This window comes from Austrofundulus limnaeus, unplaced genomic scaffold (genome assembly GCF_001266775.1).
Source record: "Austrofundulus limnaeus strain Quisiro unplaced genomic scaffold, Austrofundulus_limnaeus-1.0 Scaffold7, whole genome shotgun sequence".
Lineage (NCBI taxonomy): Eukaryota > Metazoa > Chordata > Actinopteri > Cyprinodontiformes > Rivulidae > Austrofundulus > Austrofundulus limnaeus.
Window position 1 is genome coordinate 2,999,756 of NW_013952409.1, and position 15,408 is coordinate 3,015,163.

Consider the following 15,408-nt stretch of genomic DNA (forward strand, 5'->3'; position numbering starts at 1 on the left):
GAGGACCCGTCCTGCCGTTTTGGACACACCCTTCATCTGCCATTACTAGCTTAAAAAAATCTCCGGTCGGGCCGCAATGCATTATGGGATATGCTGGGCCGGGAAGGATCCATCAGACCTGTCCTTCGATTCGGGGAAAAAGAAGGACGTATTTGTCGGCCGCATACGTCACAGCGCCGCGACGAAGGACGTCCAAAACGGAAGACTCCTCCGATGCGGCCGACAAATACGTCCTTCTTTTTCCCCGAATCGAAGGAAAGGTCTGATGGATCCTTCCCGGTCCAGCATATCCCATAATGCATTGCGGCCCGACCGGAGTTTCTTTTTTGCTAGTAATGGCGGACGAAGCGAGAGAAGTTTGTTTGTTTAGCGTCGTCACAGTTGCTAGGTAACATGACGTACGCCAGGGTAAGGAGGGGAGGCTAGACCGTCCAAATCCACAGCCTCTTTTTTTTCCGGTCTTCCCGGTCTACCAAGGACCCGGCCCGCCGAGACCGGGTAGTCTGGGTCCTCCGGAGGACCCGGCCTGTCGTTTTGGACACAGCCGAAATTTGTTGTGGAGTTGCTCATAATGTTCACATGGCCATTGCCAATGCTAATTCCAAGTTAAGCTAACCACTAATGCTGATGCTAATTTTACAAAGAGCTATAATTCAGCCATTTTTAAACACTCACAGCTGAAAATGTATTTAAGTACAGTTGTGTCAGAGAACTAAATTTACCAAAATCTAAATCTAAATACAAAATCCAAGATCCTCATACACTTGTCAAATATATATATATATATATATATATATATGTGTGTGTGTGTGTGTGTGTGTGTGTGTGTGTGTGTGTGTATGGAAAAGTAAAATGTGAAGCTATGTGAATTGTAGTTTTTTTTGTATTGTTTTGTAAATTATGTTTTGTTTGAATATATTCTGAGGATAAAAGGAGCAGACATTATAAGATTTATTCTTCTTCTGCTACCTTTCATTTTAGTTAGATTTTTGACTTATGTATTTTCTTTTCTATTGTATATAGTCATTTGTTTTTTAATGAAATGAAGAAATTTTTCGAATTGATTTGAAAATGTAATTGTTTAGGGGTGGCACCTGGGGTGGCCAATCCGGTGCGAGAGGTGACCACCCTTGCCACTCCTCTGGCTCCGCCCCTGGCCGAGGGCCAGAAGAGGCTTGAGAACCTTTTCTACAAAACCCTCATTGTTCTTGAATGAAAACAAAACAAGTGACAGTAATTTAATGAAAATAACTACAATGAATGTTTATAAAGTTTAAACTAAGATTAACCTAAGGTTTTATTTCTCTTTATTTACAAATATTTTGTTTGATATTCAAAAACCGGAGACATTTTTTGTGCAACAAAGCTGCCACAAAAAGATCAGCAGTTCCATAAGAGTCATCCAACTGAAACTCCTGCAAGAATTCATAAATTAATATAAATCATACGAGTCAGAGTTTAACAACATTCAGTTCAGTGTCTTCATAAAGGGACCCTTCTGCCTCAGACTCTGCAGTATTTCTTTAATTTGTCGGCATACCGTGTTTTTGCTGAACGGGCCAGACGTGGGCCAGCCGTGGCTCTGAAGCCCCCCCTCTTGAAGTCCCCTAGCTCTGGGTCGTGAACCTGGACGGGACTGCCTGACTGACTGCGACGGATCCTGGAGATGACAGACGTGAGAATAAATTTCTACAAAAACTCAGAGAGAAAAACAATTATATCAAAGTAAAGTTAAAAAAAAACTTACTTCCCCCAGATTTTCATAATGCCTCGTTGGCCTTTTCTTTTCTCTGGTGAGACGGGAGACTGCTGTCCAGAGTCCACTCCAGAGGACAGCGGGGACTGATCCGACAGGATGTACTCCTCCAGTTTCCCTGAATGGTCTGCAGGACGCAAACGAAACAGAAACACAAGGCGTGGATCAGAAAACGAGCAGAAACTACAAGATGATCAATTATTGTCGGAAATGTTCTAATAAACATTTTCTTTAACTAAGTGTTCTTTGCACCTGTAAATAAAACCTTCCAGGAGTTTGACTCGTATTTTATAGATGATTGAAAAAGTTTTAAGAATAAAACACAGCAACAATGACAAAAACAGCTTAATGAGTTCAAATTAATGTGAAACAACCACCAAAAACATACAACAATTACTGCGGCAATACAAAAAATGAAACAAAAGAAGTCAAAATAATGATTCTTTTATGTCAAATAATAAATAATAAATATTCTGGGTCACAGAATGAAAAAAGTCAAATTACAGACAGCAAACACCAAACAAATGCAAAACAAAGAACCATAAAAACAAGTGAAATAAAAGGAAAACTCTGCATCCAGAGCAGCTGAAGCTTTAACCTGCGATACCCACCCACGTCATAGAGGTCATGTTTTCCTGGAGATCCTGAGTCAGAGGAGGTTAGTGACACGAGAAGAGAAGCAGAGGCCCGAGTTAGTCCAAACTACTTTATTTTCAAAATAAAAGCACTTTTTATTAAAGCAGCAACATGCAAATCTATTTATTATGGTATGAGACTGCTTCTGCCTAAAAATGTTTGAAGTTAGTGACGGATGTGAGAGCATGGGAGGAAAACAGGTTGTCACTTTTTTTTGTTTACTTTAGTAAATGTTTACACATCCTTTAAGTTTGCCTCCTTCGTTACTCTCCTACGTTAAGCTCCAAAACCACAGATATGCTCATAACATACAAGTTTTAGCAAATGCTAATGTCAAAGCCACATGTTATCTTCAACAGCCCTCTGAGTCACGAGGGCGTCCCAATAATCCTGGTTTCAGAGCCGCTTGATCCTCGGAGAAACCAGTTCCCCGGCCCGACTCGGCTCAGCTCGCAGGTTTTTACTGCGACGGAGAAAATCCTGTTTCCTTCACGAGATAAACAGTGTTTTTTCTTTTGACGGATGTGTGTTCGTGTGACTAAGCGCACCGGCTCGGTGCGTCCTGTGAGCGTGGTTTGAGTTTCTGTGAGGGCATGCAGTACCTAAAACCGGAGCGCTGGCACTCCTGCAGCGGACTGCGTTCAGAACACAAACAGTCCAACAGCGAACAGAACAGGACACGAGGAGACAGAGGAGAAAATACGCACAGAGTTAAGCAGCTGAAGCAAAGTGAGACGTTTTGTTAGGATCATCTCTACAACAATCAAACAGTGGTTAAAACGTTAAATAAAAGATCATTTCTTTGCAGAGTTAAATTACAGAATCTTTCATCCTGATGCTAAAGCAAAGGAATTAATTTAGAAACCCCACAAACAAACTCTGTGACAAAAATAAAAGCTTGAGAGGAAGAACAAATCTCTCCTCCACTGAAAGGATGTTTGGTTTGTCGTCTTGAGGCTGAAAACCTAAAACTACGAGCAGAAACTCACTCAGGCTGTAGTCCTGGTTGTGAGCCGGAGACAGGTGGACGGGAGACAAATATTCGGTGTTCGTCCCTCCGAGGCCGTTCAGCTCGTCCTTCTGCCTCTTCTTTTTGCTCAGTTTCCCCGGCAGAGTTTGGTACTTGCTCAGCTCCATTTGGGGACTCTGCAAAGTGAAAAAAAAAAAAAAACACACAGATGATTGATAGGTTGTCACAACGTTGCACAAACTGACGACTAAACTGAACGACTTAAAGCTAAAAGAAGCAGAACACTAGCTAAATGCTATAAAGTGAACAAAACATTTCTTGCAATTCAGGGAATAAATCTGTGTTTCGAGTCTTTCGTGAGATAAGTGGGGTGGAAATGATGCGAACTGCTCTTTTGCTCTGTTGCGTAACAGCATGTCCGTCGGAGGGTGACGATGGAAGAACCTGACCGGGCGTCACAGTCAGCGGGGGTCGGAAGGAATAACGGAGGAAGAGCAACGGAGCCGAACAGCTGGGGGGCAGCGATGATGCCGAGCGCTACCGACAGCCACTTCAGGTGGGTCTCGGCCCTGTCTGTGTGTGTCTGTGTGTGTGTGTGTGTGTAATGCACATGAAGCATTTACTTCTTTCAAACAAAAACAAAGATTCAGTTTGAACTTCTTACAGCGGCTCATTTGGAAAGAGGAAGTCAAAGTGCAGCGGTTACGTCCCAATGTCCTGCAGCTGAAGTATCATTCGGCTCAGAAATAAGATTTTTTTCCCCATAATCCCCATTGTCTTATTATTATTATATTATTATTATTATTATTATTATTATTATTATTATTATTATTATTATTATTATTATTATTATTATTATTATTATTATTATTATTATTATTATTATTATTATTATTATTATTATCTGTATAATTTTTGCATCTTTGTGAAGCACTTTGTGACCCTCTACGTCTATGTCTGCCTCGTGTCTTGGGGGTTGGGTCTCCGATCCTCCACAGTCACTATTAAATATTCCATTGGAGAAATCTTGTATTTACACGCATGTTCACAACTGCTCACAAACAGGTGCTCTGATCCGGGGGGTTCTGACTGGTCACTGTGTGTGTACATCACAGTGGTAGTGGTGGGTGAGAGGAGGATGTTGGCAAAGCTGACAGCCATCATGGACAACCCCCACCACCCTCTGCATGAAACCATGGGGGGCTGTATGTAGGCATGTGTGTATGGATATCTTTATACATGTATGGGTATGTGTATATATTTATGTAAGCCATCCATGTATTTATCCATTTATTTTTTGATGAGCGGACAGATGTTGGGTCTGTGGTCCTGTGTTGTCTTGGTGTATATTTACTTCTAATCTCTATTTCAATCTTTCTAATTACTTTTCTCTTTGTTTTTCCCTCTTTTTTTGCCTTTACTTAAAAAATCACTGATGATGAAGAAATTAAGAAACTAATATTAAGTTCTTTTTTCTACTGAAGTGATTAAAAAAAGAAAAAGAAAGGTGCTATATAAATAAACTTTTACTTACTTACTTTACTATAATCACTGAATTAGTAGTTATAATAAACAATTATGGTGTTAAAATAAAAGTAAAAATTATTACAGGCAAACAAAAATGAATGACTACTATAGGGTGCCAAATGTAAAATGAACTGTTAAAAAATTTCATAAATTTTTTTTATTATTTAGCTCATTTTTCAGTGTAAATTTTTCTTATTTTAATGTTATTTAGCTCACTGTTTTTACATTTAGCTAATTTTTACTAAATGCGAAATTTAAACATTTTAACATTAAATCCTAAATCTAAATGTCAAAGTTAAACCTTAAACGTTGAAGTGCACATTTAGGTATTTTGGAATGGAACGCAGCCTTTGCCGTTGGTGCTCGGCTCACGTTATGATGTCATCATCCTGAGACGATAGCAACCGCTAGCTCCAAAGCAGCTAAAGCTTCCCTGCAAGACATCAAACTTGCAGTTCTGGCTGGTGTCTGAGCTGCGGTTCAAACTGCTGGACCACAGGGACCATCCAGACTGTTTTTATGAACACATTTTGAGTTTAGATTTTAAATATCATCTTCAGCATCATTAGCCGTGGCTAGCTGCAGCCATTGTTGATGTTTGTTGCAGGATGATGACATCATGCTGGTTATCTGACGCTAACTTCTGCAAACGCTTCTAACAGTGCTAAACCTTTTTCCAACTCTAGAAATATGGTCCACTGGGTAAAAAGTATTATTGTTTAAGCTAAATGATAAGTGAAACACTTCTGTGCACAAAACCTATAATCTGTATTTTCTAATAAAATTGTTCATCTGTTAATAATCAAAAGAATAAAATGAGAATAAAACCAATCCTGCAGAGCAGTAATGTGTTCTGTGAACATATGGAGATCAGTACCTCTGCCCCTACGTCTGATTCTGTTTCAACTGGCTGGATCTCAACAGCCTGAAGCCCAAACACACACAAGAGAGATAAAACAACACAAACACACAAACACAGAGTTAGTGGGTGAGCAATCAGGACAATTTAAAGAAGCTGAGTTAGTGCAGTTAAAAAAAGACAAAAAAGCACATTTAGAAAGTTAGAACTAATTCATAGTTTAGGATAAAGCTGTAATATTTTAATGAATTAAAGACATTAAAACAGACCTTTTGTAAAGATCCACTCTGCAGCTCCTCAAGGCTGCTGGACAACAACCTGCGCCGGTGCCTGGAAAACAAGCAGCATCTGACTGAGGAGACCCCGAGACGCGACAAAACAACCAGTCTGCTGCCGTGTCGCTGTTTCTGTGTGCACATTCTGGGCCGTGCACGTTACGTTGTTGTCTACGTCTGCTCTCATTTAGGATTGTTGTTTTATCGGATTCAGATTCTGCAGAGGTGTATGAAGTACTTGAAAAAAATAAATAAGTAAAAGTAAAAATACCTTAACTGAAAACGATTCATTTCACTGATAAGAAAAGTAAAAGTCATAAAACTGCTTACAATAATCAGGAAAGTAAAAGTACTTTTACACGCACTTTAAGGAATGATGTGTTGAAATTACTGAGCCAAACTGAGTAAACTGTTTTAGATTTACTGAACTCAGTTTAGTGGAAACATTTGACATAACTTAAGTAAATTCAACGCTTCATTTTCTTAGAGTGCAAAAACAACTCATGATGAGCTTCAGTCAGATTTAAATTTGTAGAGCGTAACAAGGTATTTTATGTTTTGAATGTAAAAACTTAAGAGTAAAAGTTACAATTTAAATAAACATTTAGGAAATTACAATTCAAGGTTCATTTGTATTATTTTTTACTTAATTTAAAAATAGTTTTTATATCAGTGGTAAACTTTAAATTTATGATTAAATGCAACAAAATTAATACATTTAAAAGGTGAAATATTATAATACTTGTCCTGCCCCTGAGCTGATGGCTTTAAATAACTGAGCAATTTAGTTGGATAGTACAGAATTAATGTCTCAAAATAAGCTGCTTTAAAGCCAGCATTGATCATAAACTACATCTCCCATAATGCATTGGATTATGAATGGGAATTCCCTGTAGGAAATGGGAGAGTTCAGAATTCAAGATCGCAGCTCCTCACCAGTAAAACTCACTTATTTTTACTTTTAATACTATTTATTTCACATTTAGTCAGTCGCACACAGTACTTTTCAGTGTTTATAAGAGGATGTGTTAAAACACTGTTTCTATGCAGGAAATACCAGGTAGAGCTCAGTCATTGTGACAAGAAACATGATGTTTTGTGTTTAGTTAATGTTAAACATAAAACGTCAAAGTTAACTACAACTGGCCCTTTGAAGGACACCATAACGTTCATTACCTAATTTCCCCCTGGGATCAATAAAGTATTTTTGAATTGAATTTTTTTTAATGTGGCCCGTGGTGAAAAGGAATTTGACTCCCCTGACTTAAGTATTGTAACAAAGTAAATGTACTGTGTCAAACTTCGGGTGTAGTAACATTATTTGTCGACTCTGTGGTTGTTTTGAGAGAAAATCTGTCGCACAAATGTGTTTAAAGCTCAGGCGACAGGAGACTCCCTCATGGATGCTGTTCTCCAGTTAGCTGCAGCCCAGAGAGATGCAGCTTTTACACCTGAAATCTTTTTTTTCAAATGTGTTTTTTCTTGTTTTACTAAAGCGACTGAAGAACTCACAATGACGATCCGTTTAGGAAACTCGTGTCGCCGGCGGTCAGCAGCGACGAGTCCACACAGTTCTGAAAACTACAACAAACAGAATATGAGATAAAGTAAATTATAATTTTTAGTGGTGTGTTTGTTTTATTGCATTTTTACCTTAAATCCATTTCTCTTTGATAAGGAGATGAGGACAGCATGAGCGGAGAAGATCCTCTTGATGACATCTGTACAAAAACAAAATAAATTTTATATATAATTTTAAAGAAAAGCTTTAAAGTGCCTGTGACATGCCTATCCTTCAAAAACAAAAAGTCAAAGAAAATATCTTTATACTTAAGAAAACTGACATTGAACACAATTTTACCCATTTTGTCACATAACTGGCATATTTTATTTTGAATTTGGCTCAACCAAAGTGAAACAGGAAGTGACATCAAAGGGGAACTCATTAATAAAATAAACTCGCTGGTCTTTGTTTATTAAAACAAAATTATTTAAACTTGCACTCTTCATGTCTCTTTGATAGAGACTAAAAATAATCTAAAGAAACATCAGATTCTTCTCCACAGTCTGTTTTGTTAGCTTTGTTACCACGCTCTGTTTACACGCAGACATTCCCCTTTGACATCACTTCCTGTTTCTTCACAGGCAAATATCTCAACAACCGTTCATCTCAGTGGGGTGAAATTTGTTTTGCAACATGTTATCAATGCTATCTTTCCAAAAATGCATTCATGTTTATTACAAGAATCTGATGTCACAGGCCCTTTAAAAATCTGCAGTTTGTAAGCAAATTATTTCCAGAATAATCATCGTACCTCTGATCTGATGATGTCCGAATGGGCTTTGTGTGTGATGGCTTTAAGCTTTAGACTTCCACTCAGCTCCTCTTCACTGCTCCCTGGTTTGATTAAAACAAATCATTAAAGATTTAATTGTGTATTTTTTTTAATGACCAAACATCAGAACAGGAAACAGATGTAAGCCTCACCGTGTGTCAGAGCCAGAACCTCCCGGGTTTTTCTGTACTGACCGAGCAGCAGGGTCAGCTCTTCTATACGGCGATCCTGTTATCACCAAACCCAGAAATTTATTTTTCGATGCAGAAAAACTGAGCAGTGACAGTGAGGAAAAGTGATTTAATTTACCTTTTCATCATTTGAAGCTAACAAAGACTCCATTCCAACCTTTAACCGTTGGTACTCCTGGTCTAAGAGAAAAGGGGGGAAAAAAGGCAGAAATTTGACACGGACCTCTCAGAACTTTCATGTTAGTTAGTTCCCGCCGTCTGACGGGAGCCCGGAGGGGTGCGGGAGGCAGACGTGACGGCCGTGCTAATGCAAACAAACAGGCAAAACAAACACACAACGACAAGCACGAGCTCCCTCATAGCATCACCTGAGACAGGAAGCACGGATTCATGAAAGGAAACAGCAAACTGAGGAGACGAGTGACGACACGTGGCTTTGGGTTGCATTCATCAGCAGAAAAACACTTTATATAACTATGAGATTTGAAAAACTGAAGGCACATTCTTAAAGATGCATGAATTTAAAAAGATGCAGACTTCATAACATTCTGTTCAGACACACACACAATCTTTGGTCCAGGTTCTAATCAAACCCATCAGCAAACAGTTTTATATTTCCACTAATTTTGGACTCAAACTTAAACTGAAAGTTCAAAGGTCAAACATTTAAACTGGCAAATAAAAAAAGAAGAGAGTTTGGTTTGAAACTGGACCAGTGGGAACAGCGAGCACACCTTGCCTTACATTTTTGAATCAGCTGCCTGATATACACCTCCTCTACAGCAGAGGGCAGCAGGGAGTCAAGAACAGTCAAAGTTCATGTCAGAGGAGAGGAAAGGTGACATTAATGTGAGCTGACGGACAGGCGTATCGCTGGCCGTCTCTCACACGTCAGCGCCAACAGGCGTGGGTCTGCTGCGGTTAGTCAGGCTGTCAGTACCTCTCTCCGCGCTCTCGTTGGCGCCGCCGCCTCTGGACAGCAGCTGGGTCTGCAGGCTCTCGATCTCCGAGTCTTTGGAGGCCAGGAGGTGCTGCAGCTCTGAGATTTCCGCCTGTGGACGAAGACAAACCGTGAACTGACGTGGTCTTCCAGGTCACCGAGTTTCAAATAATATACGAGTTTAGGGCAACTGAGCAAACCAGAGATTAAAAATTATTGTTATTATTATTATTATTATTATTATTATTTTTGCTAAATGTGCCATAAAGTCACCCAGAACTTATTACAAAAACCTTCAACCTTAAAATGTTTAATGCTGCAAAAACTACATAATAAAAATACAAAGCAACAAGTCAATGAGGTGATATTTTTGGCAACACAAGTGCAAATTATTCAACTTGATAATAAAAGGCAAAAAGCAGCGAGGGAAGAAGGATAGATTTTCATTCTGTCGGCTTTTGAACTATGGAGGACAGTAAGTGACAAAATTAGAAATAAGAGCAGAAATACAAAAATGTACCAATAAATAATTAATAAATAAATACACTTAAAATTCACAAATTAAATTGAAAAAGGAGAACTTTACCTCGTTTTATAATTTAATTGACCTTCATATTTTTTTTTGGCTTAGTTCAATAAAATTATATATTTTAGCACATAATTTATATTTTACTGTTTTAAAACATATATATACTTTTTATTTTTCTTTTACTTGTGCATGCATTTGTCTTTTAAATGAATATATTTAATAATTTTAAAACAATTTTTCCACAAATATTTTTTTATTTCCATGTGTTTTTACATTTTTCTGTCTACTGTTTTTACATTATCTTATGCATTTCTGCCTCATTATGCAAATGAGGCAGGCGGAGCTTCTTGTGTCAGCTCCTCTCCTATTGGTCAACAGATAGGAAGTAGCAGGATCCATGTGCAGATCTACTGTGTTGCTGCTGCCTCAGTTTAGCTTAAAGTTTAAAGTTTAGTTTAAAACAAAGGCACACGTAAGAGTTTTTCTCCTTACTTTTGTTTACTTCTCCTTTTTTAATTTAATTGGTGCATTTTAAATGTGTTTATTGTTCCATTTATATGTTTCTGCTTCTATTTCTAATTATGTCAGTTTCGGTTCTCCATACTGAACACTACTATTACTTTCCAATTCTATTCCAAGAGATTAGGAACAATAACAATTAGGAAGAAGACACGAAGAAGGAGAAGTGCCAAAAGAAGAGGCATTAATCATAGGAGAATTTTTTTTAAAGCGAGGAGGAGGAGAAAGAGCGGGAGGAAGAGGAGGCACCTGTGCGCTGCGCCAGCGCTCCTCCCAGTGCTGCTTCTCCAGCTGTGTGTGCTCCACAGTCAGCTTGAGGCTGGACAGCTGGGTCATGAGCGACTGGTAACACACATGGAGAGAATAAGAGATGGAGAGCTAGAGAGAGGGGACAGAGGACAGGAAGTGGGTAATGATGGGGGGAGGGAGGGAGATAAGAGGCGGAAGATAAAGTGAAGAGAGCACGCCTCGGAGAGGAGTTAACAAAGAAAAGAGGATGGAGAGAGAGAGTGAAAGAGGGGGAAGGAGAGGATTGTAAGCAGCGTGACCTTCAAAGCAACCCATATTAAGCAATGTGTTAGGAGGGATTTTCCTTATTTTAAGCATTAAATTATCTTTTTGATTTATTAGCAAAAAAAAAAACTGTGATGTCAGAATGTAAAGATACCAAAATAAGTTCATGCGACTAAAGGGAAATATAAATAAAACAGCTTCATTAGTTACAGAAATCTTTCTTTGTAAATCAGAGAAATAATCAGTGTCAAAAGAACAGTTGTAAGTTTTGAAAATGAAGATGCAAAGCTCACATCACATCAGGCATGAAGGAATAAAAATAAAAAAAAACTAGAAATGCAAAGCAGTAATGAGCGGGGCCCAAGCCAGTTTATGGCCCATGTCATCCCCAGCACCGTCGACCTGTGCACCATAATCTATCAGGATTAGATGAGTTTCTGTACAGGATAGAAGACAAAACCTACCGAGGCTTTGTCGGAAAAGTTTCTAACTCCTCACAAATCGTATTTTTCATTTTTTTTCTTGGTTTGGAGCAAAATCGTCCTGCCTTCTCTCCTGTTTTTACAGGAAATCTTGTAGTGAGGATCTGACAGATTTGATTTCTCTGTTGCATCTTTTGTTTTTGATCTTTCTATAGTTTTTAGTGTAAAGTGCTTTGAAATTGACAGACTTTAAAAGTGCTTTATAAGTTCAGTTTAGTTACCATTTATCAGTTTTTTTGGATATTCTTGTGAAAAAAGTCTGTTTTATAATTTTAAAATAAAAAACAAGATTCCTGATACCCTACAGTGTTTATTTCCTGCCGTTATGTGAATTATATACTATAAAATCACAAAATAAGCATCTTCTTTACAAACACATCATCTGATGCGTGAACACTTTAAATTATAGCGGTGTACCTTGGTGGCTCGAAGTTTCCTCTCATACTGGCTCTTTTCTCCCTCCAGCTCCTCCACTTTGCTCTTCAGCTGCTTTACTTCCTGGACCAAATCCTGCCGGCAAGCCAAATCAAATCGTATTTTAGGTAAACAAATGTTCAAATGTAGAAAGGAAAAACAGATTGTCAACAGCACTGGGACGTATGCATGCTAATATGGATGGGAGGGTATTTTAAATATCAGGTTCAAACTCGGTGAAGTTATAAAAAGTTTCCAGGGTTGGACAGAACTGTGGTTAATAAAGGAAACACGGTCCTTCCTGAAACAAACACCACAAAGTGCAGTTATCAACAGGCAGGAAAAAAGATGAGCCCAGAACACGATTGGAAGGCTTCCAGACGGCACATCAGATCATTCCCACTGTCTGAGGGAAAACCGTGGAAAGAGTTACTTCTCGGAACGTGACCCATCCACCTGGTCCGAGCAGGAAGGAGCAGACAGAAAACCGGGTTAGTAAGTGGAAGAATAGTTGCCATGCACACAAACTACACCTGATCACATTAAAAACACGACCCAAGATTTAACTGAGACACGATCGGGTTGAAAAATAGTCCAAATGTTTCAAACAGTTGAGGAGTAAAAGATTCCCGTTCACACGTTTTACAGCTCCTCAAACGAGTGCAAGCATTTGGAAAACCAATCAAAAGTTTTCATTTCTGCAGAAACCAGAGCCGAGCATCACCCCCAGCATCCTGCAGCACACATACACACACTCTGCACAAGAGAGGCTGTTAGTTTGATTCTGTGGAAAACTCCAGATGCGTGGTAGTTCATGGATGGGTTAAAAGGTGAAAGAAACGGAGAAGGAATGATGGGGGGGATAAGATGAGTTCATCCATCAAGTCTCCCTACGTGAACGGTCTGTTCTCCTTTGTGTTTCCAGGATTCGGAGCCAGACGGGCTCAGGTCTGACCCCGCAGGAGGACTGCAGCCCTGGGCCGGTTGGCCTCCGGGCTCCTGGGTCTCCTTCTCCTCCAGTGCTCGTTTCTCCTGGATGCGAGTGCTGATCTCTTCCTGAAACTTGCACATCTGCTCCTGGAGCTCACTGATGAGGTTTACCACACACTGGGAGGGACGGAGGTCAAACGAAAGGGCGACAGAAAAGTGTGAAGTTGTGAGGGGAGGAAAAGAGAAATCAATAAAAGTCAAGTGTGAAGTTAGGAGAAGAAAGAAGAGAAGTGGATAATCTTCATCAGTCTGTACAGAGGAAAGGATGTTATATCATCACTGCTGGCGGCTGATGCAATAAAAACACAAAATAATCTAAACAATAAGCATAAAATGTGAGCATTTATTGAAATAATGCATATTTTCCTCCATCTTCCACTGGTTAAACTGTGGAAATAACATCTTATGTAAGACATTACATCAACCTTTACATCTGCACAACCGACAGATTTTTTTTTTTTGTTTATTATAAACAAAAACATTATTGTCCTCCTTCACCTTCTATTGGTGGGTGATAATAAACATAAAACACAAAAAAATAAAGGCAAAATAAAATAAAAACATACAAAAGTGCTAAATCTGTCCAAGTTATGAGGAGATTATTAAAAGAAGAAWTAACCCGCTACAAATAAAGCCGTAGCTTCTCTGAACATCGTCAGATCATGTTTTTATGTCATTTAATAGTTCCAAACTGTAATAAAAAAAAAAAGTGTGTTGTGAGAGGAACAGCTCTGAGGCAGATGCAGGTCAGGCCTCAGCGTCTCACATTGCTGGAATAGTGTGAGACACAGATATGAGTTCAAATATGCGTCAGAACACAAGGGGAGTGTTTGTGCTCCACTTAGCCGTGTGACAGCCGTCAGGACCGGAGCAGGAGTTTATCATCGGGTTAGTGTCGGGGGTCAGGGGAGAAAAACTAAAACACGTCCTGCCAGCTACAACGAAAAAAGGAGCAATCAGCAGATCAGCTGCTCTGTGACTCATTAAAGAAACCATATTGTGCTCATTTACAGGAAGAAATGACTTGAAAGTTCATTTTTGTTCTCCCCTCTGCTCTGTCATACGTACTGCTGCACCACTCTTCCAGCAGAAGTCACTATGTGCACAATGTTTTCATTCAATCATGTTAGCAACATGTTAGCACCAGATCTGAGTTTAGTTGCACTGCTGTTGAGAAGATAATAACTTAACCGTGGTTCCTCTTTAATGGTTTTAAAGGTTCTGATTTATTGACTTTGGTTCATTCTGAGGGGAAATATTAGCAGCTCGGCGTGACAACACTGAAGACATATTTGTTGTTTGTTCTAAAGCTCTCTGCAGTGGTGGGTATGGAGGACCAACACTGACATAATTGGAAATAAAAGCAGAAAAATGTTAATGGACAAATAAATAAATAAATAAATAAATAAATAAATACACTTAAAAAACACAAATTAAATTTAAAAAGGAGAAGTTTAGCTTCTGTTTTATATATTTATATAAATCATTTATTTTTCCAGATTAGTTCCAATAAGTTATATATTTTAGCACATAATTTACATTTTACGGTTTTAAAAAATATATTTAAGTTATTTTTTTTACTTGTCCTTGCATTTGTGTCTCTTAAAGGTTTATATATTTTTTAATTTTTCTCACAAGTCTTTTTATTTCCATGTGTTGTTTTTACATTTCTATGTCTCCTGTTTTTACTTTACCTCATGCATTTCTGCCTCATTATGCAAATACAGTGGGCGGAGCTTCTTGGCTCAACTCCTCTCCTATTGGTTAACAGACAGGAAGTAGCAGGATCCATGTGCAGATCTACTGTGCATGCTTCTGCTGCTTAAAGTTTAATTTAAAACAAAGACATAGGTAAGTGTTTTCCTCCTTTCCATTGCTTTTAACAAAACTTTAAACTTCAGGCTAAACTGAGGCAGCACAAGCATGCACAGATTAGCTTTATAATTTGCTTCTGCTAAGATTTATTGAACATAAGTGCTTTAGAACTTGCACAAGTAACTTTTGGATCAGCACTGCCCACCACTGGCTCTCTGGTTGTAACAACCCCAATTTTGGCACCAAGATGATAACGTTAGATGGAGCAGAAACTGGACTATCACGCAGAACTTAGAAAAAGAAAATTGAACAAGACCAGATAAGATAAAACCAGACACAAGCACATAAAGGAGTACATAATGTTTTCCCCTGGTTTTTACGAAAATGATGTGATAACTTCTGTATAAAGACCATGTCAGACACATAAAACTGTATTTTTTCCACAGCTGAAAGCAGGTTAGGTCATCAAACTAAGCCCCTCCAGCCTGAAAAGTCGTCTTTTCTCAGGTGTTTGACAGCTGGCAGCAAGTTTTTAATCTGTGGTTTTAGTGTGGTTTCCTGAGGTGAAAGTGTTTTACCCTCAGGAACGCACAAAAAGGGATGCCTGTCATTCCTCCTGCCAGGAGGACACACACACACACACACACACACACACA

General features: G+C 38.8%; 1 protein-coding gene across 1 annotated transcript in view; it reads right to left on the reverse strand.

The window, feature by feature from the left end:
* ppfibp2b (PPFIA binding protein 2b) overlaps positions 1–15,408 on the reverse strand; it is a gene marked incomplete in the record, with an annotated part of 84,691 nt that overhangs the window by 8,517 nt on the left and 60,766 nt on the right. Inside the window, 14 exon segments of the mRNA XM_014033082.1 lie at positions 1,541–1,660; positions 1,748–1,883; positions 3,382–3,538; positions 5,767–5,814; positions 6,018–6,078; positions 7,536–7,604; positions 7,677–7,744; positions 8,339–8,421; positions 8,512–8,587; positions 8,669–8,730; positions 9,295–9,327; positions 9,491–9,602; positions 11,951–12,043; positions 12,842–13,054. Of these exon segments, the coding sequence (XP_013888536.1) occupies positions 1,541–1,660; positions 1,748–1,883; positions 3,382–3,538; positions 5,767–5,814; positions 6,018–6,078; positions 7,536–7,604; positions 7,677–7,744; positions 8,339–8,421; positions 8,512–8,587; positions 8,669–8,730; positions 9,295–9,327; positions 9,491–9,602; positions 11,951–12,043; positions 12,842–13,054 (1,331 nt within the window).